Source organism: Lampris incognitus, chromosome 5, assembly GCF_029633865.1.
Source record: "Lampris incognitus isolate fLamInc1 chromosome 5, fLamInc1.hap2, whole genome shotgun sequence".
Classification (NCBI taxonomy): Eukaryota; Metazoa; Chordata; class Actinopteri; order Lampriformes; family Lampridae; genus Lampris; species Lampris incognitus.
Genome location: NC_079215.1, coordinates 19,480,949 through 19,497,989, shown reverse-complemented (window position 1 = coordinate 19,497,989; position 17,041 = coordinate 19,480,949). Strand labels below are relative to the sequence as shown.

Genomic DNA, 17,041 nt, shown 5'->3' with positions numbered 1-17,041 from the left:
TGAAAGGGCCTTAACACTGGCGATTGTCCGACCAATAAGAATTTGGTCAGACAAGAGGGCATATCGACCGGCCAGTCGACTGGGAGATGACAGCCCTAGACTAGGGGCTTCCAGACTTCACAATCATGCCCCCGTCGCACTTGCCAGTCACGATAGGACTTAATCCAGGATGTTAGGGTGGAGTCCCTTTATGAACACTTGTGCATGGCTTTGTTTAGCCTGAGGAAGCTGATGCACGGACAGCCACCACATGGCCCTTGATAGATCTTGTTAAGGCTCCAGTGTCATGGAGTCCAAGAAGACTGTGGGCCCTTCTCTGCTGCAGCCTTCATCCTCCTTCCCACCCATTGTGACGCTCCCCTAAAGACATCATCCTCCACCTGTGACACCATTGAGGTCTTTTTTTCTTCCGTCAAGATCTTTGGCTTCCGCAGTGGGAAGATGGCGGCGCGAGTTTTCATTTGCGGCAGCCTCACCCAGTACTGTCCATGCAGTGCCTTTGTCCACATCTGCGTCTAAGTTTGTGTCTTCGTTTGATGGCTGGGAGAACTGATGCTAGATCAGCTGGTAGAGCTTGGTCTGCTGCATCCTGTGGGCCCAAGGACCATGGCCCTGCCTGGAGCTGCACTTGAAGAGGAAACACCGAGGGTGGTCTGACAGGATGCGGAAGCAGGGCAGGCTAAGCTAACTGCTAGCCCATGCAGACCGGCAGTTCCGACAGTCATCCTGGCATTCACTCTTTTGGACAGTGAAATTTTTTTTTTTAATATGTTGGATATGTGTTTTGTGATTTTTGTAGTTTGGCTATGTGTTCTTGTAGTTTGGATATGCGTTTTTGTCTTTGTGTTGCACTGCTACGGGATGGGGGAAACAATATTTCGTTTCATTTCTTGTGCGTGGGTGCATGGAATGAAATGACAAATAAATGTTCCTGATACCTTTTTGGATTGTACTTTGTCAGGAACCTCCCCCTTGACCTTACCGCCATGGGTGACCCTACCAGGAGTATAACTCTGGATGACATCACTCTCAGGATCTCATGAATGGACAAGCTTTTCCACCATGACAAGGTGACAATCCACAGAGAAGTAGCGCTCTCCAACACCATCATCAAAACACAAAATGAGGGAATACCTTCTGGAAGAATGTTGTTCCATTCCTCCAGTAGAGTTCAGAGACTTGTAGACTCTATGACAAGGAGCACTGAAGCTGATCTGGAGGCTCATAGTGGCCCAACACCTTACTAAGACACTTTATGCTGGTTTTTCCTTTAATTTGTGGAAAAGAGGAAGGCCAAAGTGGTGCCCTGTTTTCAACTTTAAGCCGAGATTCAAATTTTACCTGAGACAAACTTTTCAAGGATGATTTATTATGATTCAACATCATTTATTATTCATTAGGGTTCATAAGGCCTCTGGCAGTAGGAGTAATATTGACTGCCCCTAAGATCGAAATGATTAATATCCGCCCAGAGATATTATAGCCTCCTGAAACATTGACAAGACCTGAAAGTAGCTGTAGCCAACAGCCGCATGTTAACACTGTGGTGGAGGGTCTGAGCTTTGGCACATTGCTAGGTGGATAGTTTTTGTTCTGTGTTTCGGGAACTATTGCAGGAACACAACGTTTTAATCTATTAGAAATGTGTTTGGTTGACCAGTTATCTCCATAGAGCAACCTGTGCTGCTGTCTGCAAAGAAATAATGTATTCCAATTCATTTTTTACTTTTCTCTCACTGATTTCATACTGTGCTCATCATTCTTGTTATTGCAACGAGGAAAGCAATGATACACAAACAGCATGTTTAGCAGAGGTGGAAAGTAGCGAAATAGATTTACTCACGTTACTGTATTGAATACTTTTTTTGTGTATTTTGTATTTTTTAAGTACAATTTAAAATCGGTATTTTGTATTTTACTTGAGTACGTTTTGACTCAAGTATTGTACTTAGTTACTTTATAAATCCTATCCGTTACTGAGTAAAAATAACAATTCAACCTACAGGGGAAAAATACGTGCCAGAACCATAGACAGTAAACCAATGGCCAGAACCAACAGTGACAAATGATGATGTGATTAGCACTGGCGCGTGAACATAGAGGGCGCACGCGGACAAGCTAGGTTAGTGAGCGCGAAGTTTTTAGCTTCTAGTGCTAGAATGGAGGTCGACAAAGCAGGCACTGCCAGCAGTCGCGGTCCAGAAGACCCGGACCTAGAAATAATAGATGAAGCTCAAGCTGAAACATCGAAGTCTGTAGAACTAGATGCAGAAAAAAATCCTTGGCCACATTTGGAAGATTTCTTTTTGTTCAAGCGTAGGAAAGGCAACAGCATCATCATGCAGTGCAAGATGTGCCTCCCAGCAGTGAAGTACCTGTCTGCTTTCAACAACTCCACTTCAAATCTGCAGAAGCATGTTTTGGTAAGTATTTCTGCTGTCTCATTAGTAGTTTTATTTAATATAGCCAACCCAGGCTCACCCCATTTCGTTGGCATTTTTATGCTAGCACCTGCAACCATTGACAGTAGAAGAAACCCACAGCTAGCCAGCACATTCTAATTAGCTGCTATGCTAACATAATCAAACGTGACACATCATTAAGTACCAAATGATCTCGCTCCAGCTGACAATCCGCATGTTTATCGTACTTCAAACAGATACAAAACGCGTAATGTATATTTGCAGTCTGTTTAAGTCTTTAGGACATTGGCTAAATTTGCATAACAGCTAGCCCCTGGTACTTTAGTGTGTAAAGCCTAGCTGTTAGTTGCTAGTAGTCTTGAGTGGACTCAGGAAAATTAGCCTTGGTTAAATTTAGCTGCTATGAATAGTCAGTGTTACCCCGTCGAAATTGCCACGGGTTTCAATTTGATTGTGTCTTTGAATTTACAGTCAAATCAAATGTATCAACTGTGTTAACAGAGAGGGTTGTAGTGTGAGGCACTTTGCCTAACCAACATTACAGGGCACTTACCGTGCACCCTCCTTACAATCGAACAAAACCAACTTTTTTTAAAAACGTCTAACCGTGCTGAACATGTTAACAAATGTTAACATTGAGAATTTTGGGTTGCATTTCATGTTTCAGGTACTCAATGTATTTCAATGTATTTCCCTCCATTGGAAATGCATTACAATTACAGGAACATGACTCTCCATGAGCAAGGGGAAAGTGTGACATCTGTCTTTGCAAGTTTAATCACATCTAGTGATAAATGTATGGTTTTAGTGGTATTATTGGCTTTCTCTAAATAATAAAGGCCAAAATGTAAAGCCTTTCTACTCGATTTACAAGGCAAATCAAGTAGAAAGACTTTAAATTTTGGTCTCTACTATTATGGAAAGCCAATAATACCACTGAAACCATACATTTTCCAAAAGCTTGTGTCCTCTAGATGTGATTAAACATGCAGAGACAGATGTCACACCTTCCCCTTGCTCGTGGAGAGCCAATGGAGGGAAACACATTGAAATGCATTGAGTACCTGAAACATGACGTGCAACCCAAAATTTTCAATGTTAACATTTGTTAACATGTTCAGCATGGTCAGACCTTTCAAAAAAAGTTGGTTTCGTTCGATTGTAAGGAGGGTGCACGACTGCACAGTAAGGCCTCGTAGCTCCCCGCCTACTAGGCAGACCCAGAAAAGATTGTTTTGACTCCTTCATATCGACGACAAGGGATTAGATCACTAGTAGGCGATTGTTGCTCTGTGTGCATGCAAGCAGCTATGATGATTACACATGCATTGATATGTCTCCTTCCTCTGTATCATAATACTGGTAGGCTATAGAAACACATTGGCTTTTGATGTTGATTTGAAATCTCAATTTTAGCATTCAAATCCAAATCATTGATTTTGTTGGGAAGGGTGCAGCATTGTAATGCCCTCTGGATTGTGGCATATTGTGCTTAATACAATGTAATAGACAAAATGTGATGACTAAAGAAATAGAAAACTTTTATTTATCAAAGTTTTAATTTCAGTGTGTTTAATAAGCACCACATTGATTCCTCTACTGATAATACCCTTTTCTTTTTTTTCACAGAGGAAACATCCATCGAAACAGTTGGCTTTTAGCCGAGCAAAGCCAGGGAAGCGAACCCACCAAGCAAATCCACCAAGTCCAAGCAAGCAAACAAATATAAAAGATGCCATGACAGTGGGAGGCAACCGCCGTGTGCCACAAGGCAAGATCGACAAGATCATCATTAGGCTAATATGTGAGGGCCTTCATACATTTAGTTTGGTTGAACAACCTGTGTTCAAAGAACTTTAGACAATGCTAAATCCACAATGCAAGGTCATTTCCAGGCCCACTGTCTGGACAAGATTAGAGGCATCTGCCATTCAGATGAAGAAGAATGTCATGTCCCATCTCAGTAAAGTGAGCTACGTTGCCACCACTACAGATTGTTGGACTGCACACCAGCAAAGTTTTATTGGGGTGACAGGTCATTGGGTGGATGAAGAAACCTTTGAGAGGAGATCAGCTGCGCTTGCATGTAAGAGGTTAAGAGGGTCCCACACCTTTGATGTCCTTGCAGGGGCACTTGACGACATACACTGTCAGTATAGAATTAGGGGCAAAGTGGTGAGAACCACAACAGATAGTGGCTCAAACTTCGTTAAAGCTTTTAGTGTCTTCGGAGAACAGAGCCAGTCTGAGGATGCAGAATCAGATGCTGAATCGGACAGAGATTCAATTGATGATGAGCCCACAGCCAACTACCTGGACACATTCAGCATCCTGGAGCAAGATAATGGCCTGGAGTACCAACTTCCTACACACCAAAGGTGTGCATGCCATCTTCTCAACTTAGTTGCCACAGCAGACGCTGAGATAGCAGAAAAGAAGATGGACACATACAAGAGACTATCACGTGCAGCCTTTGGGAAATGTCAAGCCATGTGGAACAATACGGGTTGTTCATACATGGCAGCAGAAGTTGTGGAAGATCATTGCCGATTCCAGCTCATCCGACCAAATCAAACGCGGTGGAATTCAACATTCATGGCTGTGGAGAGAATCATACGGATCATACAAGAGAAAGGGGAGGAGGCAATCAGGAATATTTGTGAAGAATTCAAATGGAAAACGTAAGTTTTAATTTGCATTTCAACAGTATGAAAGTGTGAATGTGTGTTTACATACTTGAAACTTAACTTTTCCTGCTTGATTTCCTAACAATTGTTTGTATTCTATTTATGCCAGGCTGACTCAAGCAGAAATTGCTTTCCTGACTGATTACTGCTCGGTGATGAAACCTCTGGTAAAGGCCTTGAACATACTTCAGTCAGAGACCAACACACACTTAGGGTGGCTTCTTCCAGTGATATGTCAGCTACAAGCAAAACTCAAAAGACAGGAGACCTCATCCAAGATGTGTCTACCACTCATCAAAGCCATTCAGGATGGTGTCCAAAAGCGTTTTGGTGAGATGATGATGGACCCAGAACTGATTGCGGCAGCAATACTTCTACCGAAGTTCAAGACCACATGGACAGAGAGGCCTGATGTCATAGAAACAGGTATGATTGCATCTTATAATAAACTGCTTTTCAACAGTTTATTGGAGATCTACTTTGTTTTATACTCAATACAATGTGGTCAGTGCTATAAGGCATTATGCATTATGGTGCACTCTTGGTAAATTAATCAAGTCTTAATTGTCAGAAATGTGTTGTTTGTCACTCGACAGGTCTGGCTTATGTCAGACAACACCTTGACCAGATGGCAGAGGTGGAAGTGGAGCAAGTTGGACAACATTCCTCAGATGAAGATGATTTCTTCTCCTCAATTAAGTCCAGAAGGTCAGAAGGTACAGAGGAGTTGGAAGGGTACCTAGCCTGTATCCCAAACGATATGGATCTGCTAAACTCCTTTCCAAATTAAAAAAAACTCTCTCTGAAACTCAACACTGGCCTGCCTGCTTCAGCTGCCTGCGAGCGGCTTTTCAGTTGTGCTGGATTACTGTTCACTGCAAAGCGAGCAAGGATGAGCTCAACTAACTTTGAAAATCAGTTGCTGCTTAAACTGAACAAGAAGTTTGTAGACTAGGTTATAGGTGATTTAGGGTGTCACAAAACTAGTGGCCTTGATTTGCAATATTCCTCTCTGGAATATTGCTGCTCTTTTATGTTAGTTCCTTTAATTTTGTAACACTTGTGAGCGTCATCATGTGGACATTACTTTGTAGTTTGTACCTCTCTGAGAGAGAGGGACAGAGAGAGAAAGTAGGCGTGCACAAAGCCTGTTTAAAGTTTTTTACCACTAAATGGATGAGCTCAATCAACTTTGAAAATCAGCAGCTGCTTAAACTGAACAAGAAGTTTGTAGACTAGGTTACAGGTGATTCAGGGTGTCACAAAACTAGCGGACTTGATTTGAAGTATAACAGCTGTTGCTGTTGGTGTTGACATGTATGTTGTTGTAATTACACTTACATTTGTGTAGGTATTCTTTGTTGTTATTGCACTTACACACAAATGCCCTCTATAGCGCTCTTGCAGCTGTGGAGATGGCATTAACACATTCTCATTCTCTGACAGTTAACAAACACACACACACACACACACACACACACACACACACACACACACACACACACACACACACACACACACACACACACACACACACACACACAAGCATGTCTCCTCTGGAATATTGCTGTTCCTTTATGTCAGTTTGACTTTGTAGCAACACTTATGAGCGTCATCATGTGGGCATTACTTGGTACTTTTTACCTGTGTGTGTGTGAGAGAGAGAGAGGGTGAGAGGGAGAGAGAGGGAGAGTGTGTGCGTGTGAGAGAGAGAGTGAGAGAGAGAAAACGTGAGAGTAAGCATGTTTAATGTTGTACCACTAAATGGATGAGCTCAACTAACTTTAAGATGCTACTTAAACTGAACAAGAAGTTCAGTTGTTGTGAAGTTGTTGTTATTGCGCTTACATTTGTTACACTTGTTCTTTAATTAAAAACAAAATAGTTATGGATTTCTGACCCCTTGTCCTATTTTTACTACCCTCACACCCCACACAAAGAAAGTAACTAAGTAACTTTTACTTAAAGTACATTTCAAATGAACTACTTTTTACTTTTACTTGAGTACATTTTCAGATGAGTACTTTTACTTCTACTTGAGTAATATTTCATCAAAGTATTGGTACTTTTACTTGAGTACAATATTTTTGTACTTTTTCCACCTCTGATGTTTAGTCTGTCAGAGTAAAGTCTCGCTTGGCAGTCAGATTTTTGACTATCGGCACGAAGTCTGGTCCACACTGTTCTTTAACTAGTTCAACAGCAGCCGACTGTGACCAGAAAAGGTCTTTCTACTGACATTCAAAATGACTAACCACACACCGGTGATTCAGCGTGGCATTTAAGAGTGGTCAATTCTGAAATGGTGCAACCAGAAAAGTAGACCCAGCTATCGCCAACAGGCAGATAGCCTGGGTTGATGTCTTAATCACAGTCAAAATCACAGAAAGTTGAACCAGTTCATCTGGACACAACGTTTATTGAGAGAAAAACATTTCATCACTCTTCTAAGTGACCCCCTTCAGTCTCAACTGACTGAAGGTATCCCCGCCCTTATAAACAATACAGTGGCAATAACGACCGAAAACAATGATTGGTTTCATATAGAAATTGCCGTAAGCATTAACTAGAGTTACAATGGCAATGTGTACTATTCACAGAGGACTGGAGAATAGCTGCAATCACATTATTGTAAGATGGCGACAGACGTACTCTTACCCCCCCCCCCGAAAAAATGGACGCGCCTGTGTGTGTGTGTTTGTGTGTCCCCGGCTAACCTCTCAAACCCCAACTCTCAAAAATCCCTCAAGTATTCATTTCATAATGATATAAATCAGATGAAGGCAAGCAAACCTTAGCATTTATGAAACTGCAGCTGATAAATATTTGGTATTTGCACTTCATGAATGACTTGAACCAGAGCCCTAGAAAGAGAGAGTTACATCAACTCCATAGACGTCAATGGGCCATTTATTTAACAGTAATGGCGGATCATGGGAGCCCCGGATAGTTCCAAACAGTGCGCATAGAATGTGTGTCACGTTGGAATATATCTATATCTATATATAAATGTAAAAATCTGAAAATATTGGTTAGCAGTTACCAGAAATCGCGGCTAAGCAGTTCATTTAAATGACCCACCAAGCTTCGTTTGGAACTATTTGGCGGCTACATGAACCACGTGACCCTCTTGCGTTGACCCCTCATTGACGCAACTCTCTCTTTCTAGGGCTCTGACCGGAACGATTAATCGACTGCCAAAAATTATAACTGTTTAATTTTCTGTCCCTCAACTAATCAGTTAATCGATTAATGGTCCCAGCACAAATATTAACTGTGCCTTTTTGCTGATTCTTAGAAGGAGGGATGCCAAACAGTCTTGCCAAAGAAAAAAAACATGCTGTGATATCATGTGGATAACAAAGTATTTTAGGATGAATGAACTGAGTGGAGACAGAGTGACTGTAGAGAAAAACAATGTTTGGGTCAGCTTTTCTGTGCTAAGGTAGAACTCTGTGAGGGCGACGCTGGGTCAGGTTGCACTTTTAGGGACAAAATCTCAAAAGGATTCCAAGAACAATATCCTCTCAAGTTACAAACTGTCTGTTCTTTCTCGCTTTGACAAAGACAACTAGAATAAAATAGCAGCATATTTTGTCTCATTTATTCAAATGGGGAAATACTATCTGGGTCACAGTCAACCCCCCCCCACCCCACCCCGCCCCCGCTCAGACTGATGAACAAGGAAAAAGTTTAAGAGAGGCAAACTTTGAGTTTATTTTTTTATTTTATGTTCATTTCTTATACGGCTGGATAACACATGCAAATAATGAGATGACTTCTCTTTTGAACCCTTCATTATGAAGTAAGTTTCCAGCTGGAATAATTATACCTCTTGGCATGACGTGAACTCTGTAGCAGCTATGTTGTCTAATCTTTTTCAGGCGTCTTCTGAGTTAGAAGACTGGTTGGTCTCCATGCTGGAGTCTCTGTAATGTGACTCCCCGCCAGACAGGCCCTGCTGTTTTATTTATTTGAGAATAAGTTAAAAGGTAATGGAATAACCACAGACACGAGTGGTGCAGATAAGAGACAGAAGCAGTTCTACATCTCACAGTGAAGGATCCCGTTTGCCAAGAAGCCTGTAAGTGGCTAACTGGATGGTGTTATGAAGATACTGGCTGGATGGATCATCTGCCCGCCAATGACCAGCCAGAACTTCACGTTACCTTTCAGAATTAAAATCCTCAATCCACTGTTGGCTATATCAGCAATCAAACAACATCTAATTGATTAAATATGGTGGTACAGCAAAGAGAAAAGAGGGTTTCTTTCTCCAGACAAACCAAGGAACCAACTTCTTACACTGATGTAATGGTGGCTTTGCCTTAACAAATGAAGGAAACCTAAAAACACATCAGCTTACACACCAAAGATAAAAACAATCACACGCAGTTACTTAAAATTGTAATGTATCACATATTATTCGTTGCTGCTTAAAGTCAAGTTTATTTGTATAGCCTAAAACCACAAGGTAGCCCCAAAGGGATTTTAAAAAGCGGGTTATATTACTCCATTACTCCATTAGTTTTGAATAATGGTAACGGGTTATATTACTCATTATATTTGTGTTATTCTAACACTACACAGAGCAGGAACACATTGGATCAGCGCTAGATTAATCTTCCTTAAGATTAATGATTATTGAATCAATTTTATCTTAGTTATTAGTTAAAACTTTGGTCAAGTATGTTACAGGTGGTTTTTCTATAGCCTACCTATAGTATTACATGTAGAATACATGTAATACTAGATTACTTACATTAGATTACATGTAATATAAGTATTACATGTATTACATGTAATACATGTGATACATGTATTACATGTATTGCATGATGTTGACTTTATTTTGGATTTGAATGGTGCAGAATTAAAGGTACACTGTGTAAAATTTGGAGGTTTTAGTGGCATCTGGCAGCTAAGAGACACATCACAACAAAGAAGATCCAATAATAACCACTAGTAGTCAAATTAGGTGATTATACACCATTAAAAACATAGTTGTGAGTCCTATTTTAATCGATCAAGGATGCAAACACACAAACAAACAATAAACCCCAGAAAGGTTGTCTCTTGAGATCCAGTACTCTTTCAAAACCTGGTCTTCCTGATCACTGAAATACTTTGTTACCAGTTGATTGCGTCATCAGTTCTGAGACGCGAAGGCGCAGATTATTTGGTTGAGTAGTGCATTACTAAATTAAAAAATGCAAAATGACATTCATGACACATATTCAAAAAGTTGCGCGTTATACTAGGTTACTAGAGAAAAAGTAATGTTATTATAGTAGCTAATACCTTACTTTACTCACACGCTAGCTCGACTCTGTTCATAGGTTACGTCCATAACAGTCGACTAAGGCACAGGTGGTGCAGACAAGACAAGAGGAGCGGACTCCAATTAAAATACAAGAAATTCACTTCCCTAAAGTAAGTGGACAAGTAGACAGGCTGGGGAAAGACTGAGCTATCAAATTCAGCTAATTGTAAGGAAGTGTTTCACCCTATAACGTTAAAACTAAAACGTTAAAACGTTAATTACTACTACTTCCAAGACTGATGTTGGGGTCAGCTATTACTAGTGTGCCTTATTTCTACCCCCACTTGACATTTCATGCTCTTTTTGGCCATAATACAGACAGGTGACAAATGAAAGGAAAAACTGTAATGCTTGACCCCTACAGTGAGGGGGTCTGGGGCCTCTGTTATGCTGTGGGGGGCATTTTCCTGGCATGGTTTGGGTCCACTTGTTCCCTTAGAGGAACGGGTCAGTGCAAATCAATACCAAGTTATTCTGAGTGATCACCTTTATCCTAAGATGAGACATTTCTATCCTGATGGGAGTGGTCTCTTCCAGCATGACAATGCCCCTATCCATAGGGCACGAGGGGTCACTGAATGGTTTGATTAGTATGAAAATGATATAAATCATATGCTGTGGCCTTCACAGTCACCAGATCTAAACCTGGTTGAACACCTACGGGAGATTTTGGACCGACGTGTTAGACAGCACCAGCATTCTCCACCACCATCATCAAAACACTGAATGAGGGAATATCTTTTAGAAGAATGGTGTCCATCCCTCCAGTAGAGTTCAGAGACTTGAAACTATGACAAGGAGCATTGATGCTGTTCTGGAGGCTCCTGGTGGACCAACACCTTACGAACACACTTTATGTTGGTTTTTTACTTTTTTGTCACCCGCCTGTATGCCTGCTATGTGGCGAGTGGTACTGTACTTCTGTTCACCGCCTCTTCATATGCACTCAACATGACGTGCAGATCTACTGTATGTTTCCTGTATGTAGCGAATGTCCTCCACGTAGTGTTACTGTGATGGGACTTCTGTGTAGCGCTCCATGATGCCAGTTAGTAACAATTTATCTGTTAACTGCTGAGTCGCTTTGGATGAAACGCGCCTGCCATGTAAATAAATAAATGAACAAGTTAATTAATTAATTAAAAATACACACACACACACACACACACACACACACACACACACAGCTTATATATATATATATATATATATATATATATATATATATATATATATATATATATATATATATATATATATATAGACCCTCACCATTTCTCCAGTGCTGTTGGCGAGCAGAGCGCTCTCGGATGGCGCGAGCCCATTTCTCCGCCTCCGCCAGGTTGGCGCACGGGTCCTGTCCCGGGGCGACCCGGAAACTCTGCTCTACCCTGTGGCGCGAGACGCCGGACCCCATCCGCCGCTTCCTAAGCGGGTAGAAGAAGGCAGAGAGGAGGGCTGCCGCGTCTCCGCCGCCCTCTCCTCTGGCGGCCCGGCTACCGATGCAGTCCTTCAGGCTAAGGACCAGCTTGCTCCGGCCGACAGGTGCGGAAGAGGACGAGACCCTCCGGACGGTGAGGTCCCGCTCGGTCAGACTCACGGCGTACCGTACCTGTCGGCTGCCCGAGGCTGCGAACTCCCCGTACAGCGCGACGTGGTTGAAGTCACTGCGACTCCTCAGGTCCACTTCTACTTTTCCTCCATCCATCCTCAGATGTTCAGGCAAGACGGGGACGCGACGCGCAGGACGCGCGGTGTGGGACAGTGGGGAAGTTGGGGGGTGGGGGCACCGGTCCGGGTCCGGGTATAGCCTACGGCAACGCACACACTCGTATAGTCATTTTGACGGTAGGTAGGAGAGTTCTCCACGGGGTGGAGGATGTCAGACTGCTACTGTGTGTGTGTGTGTGTGTGTGTGTGTGTGCGCGTGCGCGCGCGTGTGTGGTTGAAACTGCGGTACAAAACCGGAGTTTAAAGCTGTTGAGAAAAGAGGTTGTATGTCGCCCCCTGCTGACAGAATGACGGAGAATCAGAAGACGCAAGTCGCTCTCAGCTGTCACCTTTGACTGTAAGTAGAGTAGGCCAGTGGTTCTCAATGTGGCCCTCAGATGTCACCAGCACTGCTATTTTCTGTTCTGGCGGGTAGAACAACGCATCCAGTAAAGCTAAAGTAGAAACCGCCCTGTTTATTGTTAGGGCTTCAAGGATAAACAGATCAGCTTCCCATCTTTCATTGTTTTGGAAGGTTTTTTTTCCTCCTCTGTGCTGTGAAGAAGAAAAGAGCCCTCAAATTTCCAAGCATCCTGCATTTGTGCTATAGTGTACTAGTGATTCTCTATCTGGTCCTCAGGCACCACTGCTGCTTTTCTTTTTTTCAGGTGTATAATTACATTCATTCGTTGTTCCTTGTTATTCAAGCCACTGAATCGGAGAGGCTTAAGACCTGGAAAAACAGGTGACTGTAATGAAATACCTGACAGAGTAGAAAGCCAGCAGTGCTCCAAGGACTGCATTGAGAGCCAGTTCAGGAGGCCGTATTGTTTACAGATATCACGCACATGATATAGTGCGAATCTCACCTTTGTTACTGAATAACTGTAAGACAGGCTGTTGTTATTGTTTGTAGTAGGTGCAGTTGCAGTGGACGTTGTTGTAATGGGCCAGTTGGTAATACTAGCACGAATGAGGTTTATGCACGTACACGTTTTTATTTAGGTTGATATCGAAGATGCTGTGGTGACCCACATCTATATAACGAGAGACGTTCACCTAAGAGGACGGTGTACCTTTAAGGGAAGAGGCGAGGGGTCAGATAATGCACTTCCGTTTCCGGTTCGGAGTAGAGTGTCGTAGTCGAATGTATGACATGCTAAGTTGGAGCTAGTAAACTACCTCGACTACGTCTACTCTCACGTCTCCTGTCTCGTTGTTTTCTAACTCCACATTGGTGACCCCGACGTGATCGAACTACTAATACAAGTATGTCTGACAACGAAGACGCCGGGAATAATGCCGCCGCGGTCCCTGCTCCCGACGCCGGTGCTAACAACATGGCTATTGCTAACGCTAGCATTTACGCCGCTACTGTGAAGCTACCCGACTTTTGGCAGCATAATCCACGGCCGTGGTTTCAACATGTGGAAGCCCAGTTCCAGCTGAGAGGGATAACGCAGGATGCAACGCAGTACTTCCACGTAGTGGCGGCGTTAGACGCATCGACAACGGCGCGAGCAATGACACTGTTGGAAGCTCCGCCAGCTGCTGGCAAGTACGATGCTATAAAGACATTCCTCCTGAAACTATTTGAACTGTCGGAGCTGGAGAAGGCAGAACGTTTACTGTCCCTGAATGGCCTCGGCGACGGCAAACCGTCTGAGTTAATGGAAAAAATGCTGTCTGTGCTGGGATCGGCTGATCCGGCCTTTCTTTTCACACACATTTTTCTGAGACAGCTCCCCGCACCTGTACGTACAGCACTAGCCAGTTCTCCTCTCGCCGCCTCCAAGGACTACCGTTCTCTGGCTGCTGAAGCAGACAGGGTTTTCCTCGCCAACCGGCAACAGTTTGTGCATGCCCTGCTACCCCACCAGACCGCCCCACCACCACCTGTGTACGACTATATGGACACCGCGGCTGCGGTGACAGCCCGCCGCCAACCTGACGACGGGCTCTGTTATTACCATGCCAGGTTTGGGGCAAAAGCAAAACAGTGTCGCAAACCCTGCAGTTACAGGGTTCAGGGAAACGCCAAGGCCGGCGCTCGTTAACGGTTATGGGCGCCGGCCGTGACTGCAAGCTGTTGTTCATCAGAGACTCCTTGTCGGGCCGGCGGCTGCTGGTTGACTCTGGCGCTCAACGCAGCATACTACCAGCACAAGCTGTGGACACGATGACCGACAGTCACGGCCCCCAGATGGACGCCGCCAACGGCACGTCCATTCGGACGTACGGTATCAGACATGTGGACGTGTGTTTCGGCGGCCGACGTTTCGGCTGGGACTTTGTGATGGCTGCTGAATCCACCCCGCTCCTAGGTGCGGATTTCCTCTGTGCTTTCAACCTGCTGGTGGATGTTAAAAACTGTCGCATGATTGATGCCGTCTCTTTTGCGTCATACCCCTGCACGCTTGGGGGGGCTGGAGCGCTGTGCCTCGCTAACACACTCTCCACCGGGGATCCATACCAACGCCTGCTCGCAAATTTCCCCGAGCTCACCACACCCACCTTCTCCTCGGCGGTGGCCAAGCACGGCGTGGAACATCACATCACCACAGTGGGCCCCCCAGTTTACGCCCGGGCCCGACGCCTCGACTCGGCCAAGCTCGCAATAGCCAGGGAGGAATTTTCGACTATGGAGCGCCTCGGCATTGTCCGCCGTTCTGACAGCCCGTGGGCTTCCCCTCTTCACATGGTTACTAAGGCCGACGGGGGTTGGCGCCCGTGCGGGGACTACCGTCGCCTAAACAATGCCACGACCCCCGACCGGTACCCCATACCGCACATACAAGATTTCTCTACCCACCTGGCGGGTGCTGCCATCTATTCCAAAATCGACTTAGTGCGGGGGTATCAGCAAGTGCCGGTCCACCCACTGGATGTCCCAAAAACGGCTGTCATCACACCCTTTGGGCTCTTGGAGTTCGTACGTATGCCTTTCGGCCTTAAAGGGGCGGCGCAGACGTTTCAACGCCTTATGGATTCTGTGCTCCGCAACATGCCATTTTTGTTTGTGTACTTAGACGACATCCTCGTGGCCAGCGCGTCGGCGGAGGAACACATGACGCACCTCAGACAGCTGTTCGACAGGCTCAGCGAACACGACCTCATCATCAACCCAGCTAAGTGTCAGTTCGGGGAGTCGTCCATCACCTTCCTCGGGCACCACATCACTCCACAGGGGGCCGTTCCCCTCCCTGCCAGGGATGAGGCTGTCACCATGTTCCCCCGCCCCCGCACTGTACAGTCGCTGCAGGAATTCCTGGGCATGGTGAACTTTTATAACCGTTTCCTGCCCCGTGCCGCCCACATCATGCGTCCCCTGTATGAGGCCCTGCGGGGTAAGAAGTCTAAGGGCGAGCTGGACTGGTCTTCGGGGATGGACGAGGCTTTTGTGGCCGCCAAGACCGCGCTGGCCAACGCTGCGCTGCTAGCTCACCCGTCGCCTGCCACCCCCATAGCCCTTACAACGGATGCCTCCGACTACGCCGTGGGGGCCGTGTGTGAGCATTGGGTGGGGGGGGGGCTGGCAGCCGTTGGCGTTCTTCAGTAAACAACTCCGTGAGAGCGAGCGCAAATACAGCACCTTTGATAGGGAACTACTGGGTCTCTTCCTCGCGACCAGACACTTTAGGTTCCTATTGGAGGGCCGACAGTTCACCGCTTTCATGGACCACAAACCGCTGACGTTCTGTATGGCCAAAACCTCAGAACCGTGGTCTGGGCGTCAGCAGCGCCATCTCGCGGCGGTTTCCGAGTTTACCACGGACATACAACACGTGTCGGGCAAGGATAACTTCGTCGCCAACTGCCTTTCACGGGCGGTTGTTAACGCCGTTCACTTGGGACTCGACTACGGTGCTATGGCAGCGGACCAAGCCAAGGACGCGACCGTTCAAGACTACCGGTCGACCCCTACGGCGCTACGGCTGGAGGATGTGACGTTCGACGCGGCCATCACCACCCTCCTCTGTGACATCTCCACCGGTCAACCGCACCCCCTGTTGCCTACTTCTTGGCGGCGTCGAGTTTTCGACACCATCCATGGCCTTTCCCACCCGGGAGTGAAGGCCTCGACCAAGCTGGTGAGCGTCAAATTCGTTTGGCCTGGGCTCCGTAAGGATGTTAGAGCCTGGGCCGGCTCGTGTGTGGCGTGCCAACGCGCCAAGGTGCACCACCATACCAAGGCCCCTTTGGCACCGTTTGTGGTTACAGAGAGGCGGTTTGACCATGTCAATGTTGACCTGGTGGGTCCCCTGCCCCCCTCCCGTGGTTATACGTTCCTCCTCACTATTGTGGACAGGGCCACCAGGTGGCCAGAGGCTATTCCCTTGTCCTCCACGACGGCAGCAGAGGTAGCACGGGCGTTCTTCGGCTGCTGGGTGGCCCGTTTCGGCACGCCTGGTGACATCACGAGCGACCGGGGCTCCCAGTTTACCTCGGAGCTCTGGACGGTGTTCGCTGAGCACCTGGGGGTGAAGATCCACCGCACTACGGCGTACAACCCGCAGAGCAACGGACTTTGTGAGCGGTTCCATCGGGACATGAAAGCCGCTCTGCGGGCAAGCCTCACTGGCTGCGACTGGATGGACCGGCTCCCGTGGGTCATGCTCGGCCTGCGTTCGGCCCCGAAGGAAGACCTCCAGACCTCCTCCGCTGAGCTGGTGTATGGCCAGCCCCTGCGGGTTCCGGGGGAGTTTCTTCCGGATGCTACGGCTCCCTGGTCGGCAGCCTCTCACCTCAGTGCGTTCCGGAGCGCTGCCGGTGCCTTTGCTCCCGTTCCGATGTCTCAGCACTGCCTCCCCCGGTCCTACGTCCCCAAGGATCTGCCATCGGCGAGGTACGTCTTCATTCGGCACGACAGCCATCGGTCCCCGCTACAGCTCCCATAC

General features: G+C 46.1%; 1 protein-coding gene across 1 annotated transcript in view; it reads right to left on the bottom strand.

The window, feature by feature from the left end:
• LOC130113339 (sphingosine kinase 1-like) overlaps positions 1-12,259 on the bottom strand; it is a 72,386-nt gene extending 60,127 nt beyond the window's left edge. The window contains exon 1 of the mRNA XM_056280927.1: positions 11,706-12,259. Coding sequence (XP_056136902.1) covers positions 11,706-12,141 — 436 coding nt within the window. The 5' untranslated portion in view covers positions 12,142-12,259. The remainder of the gene's footprint in view (positions 1-11,705) is intronic.
• Positions 12,260-17,041: the final 4,782 nt, after the last annotated feature.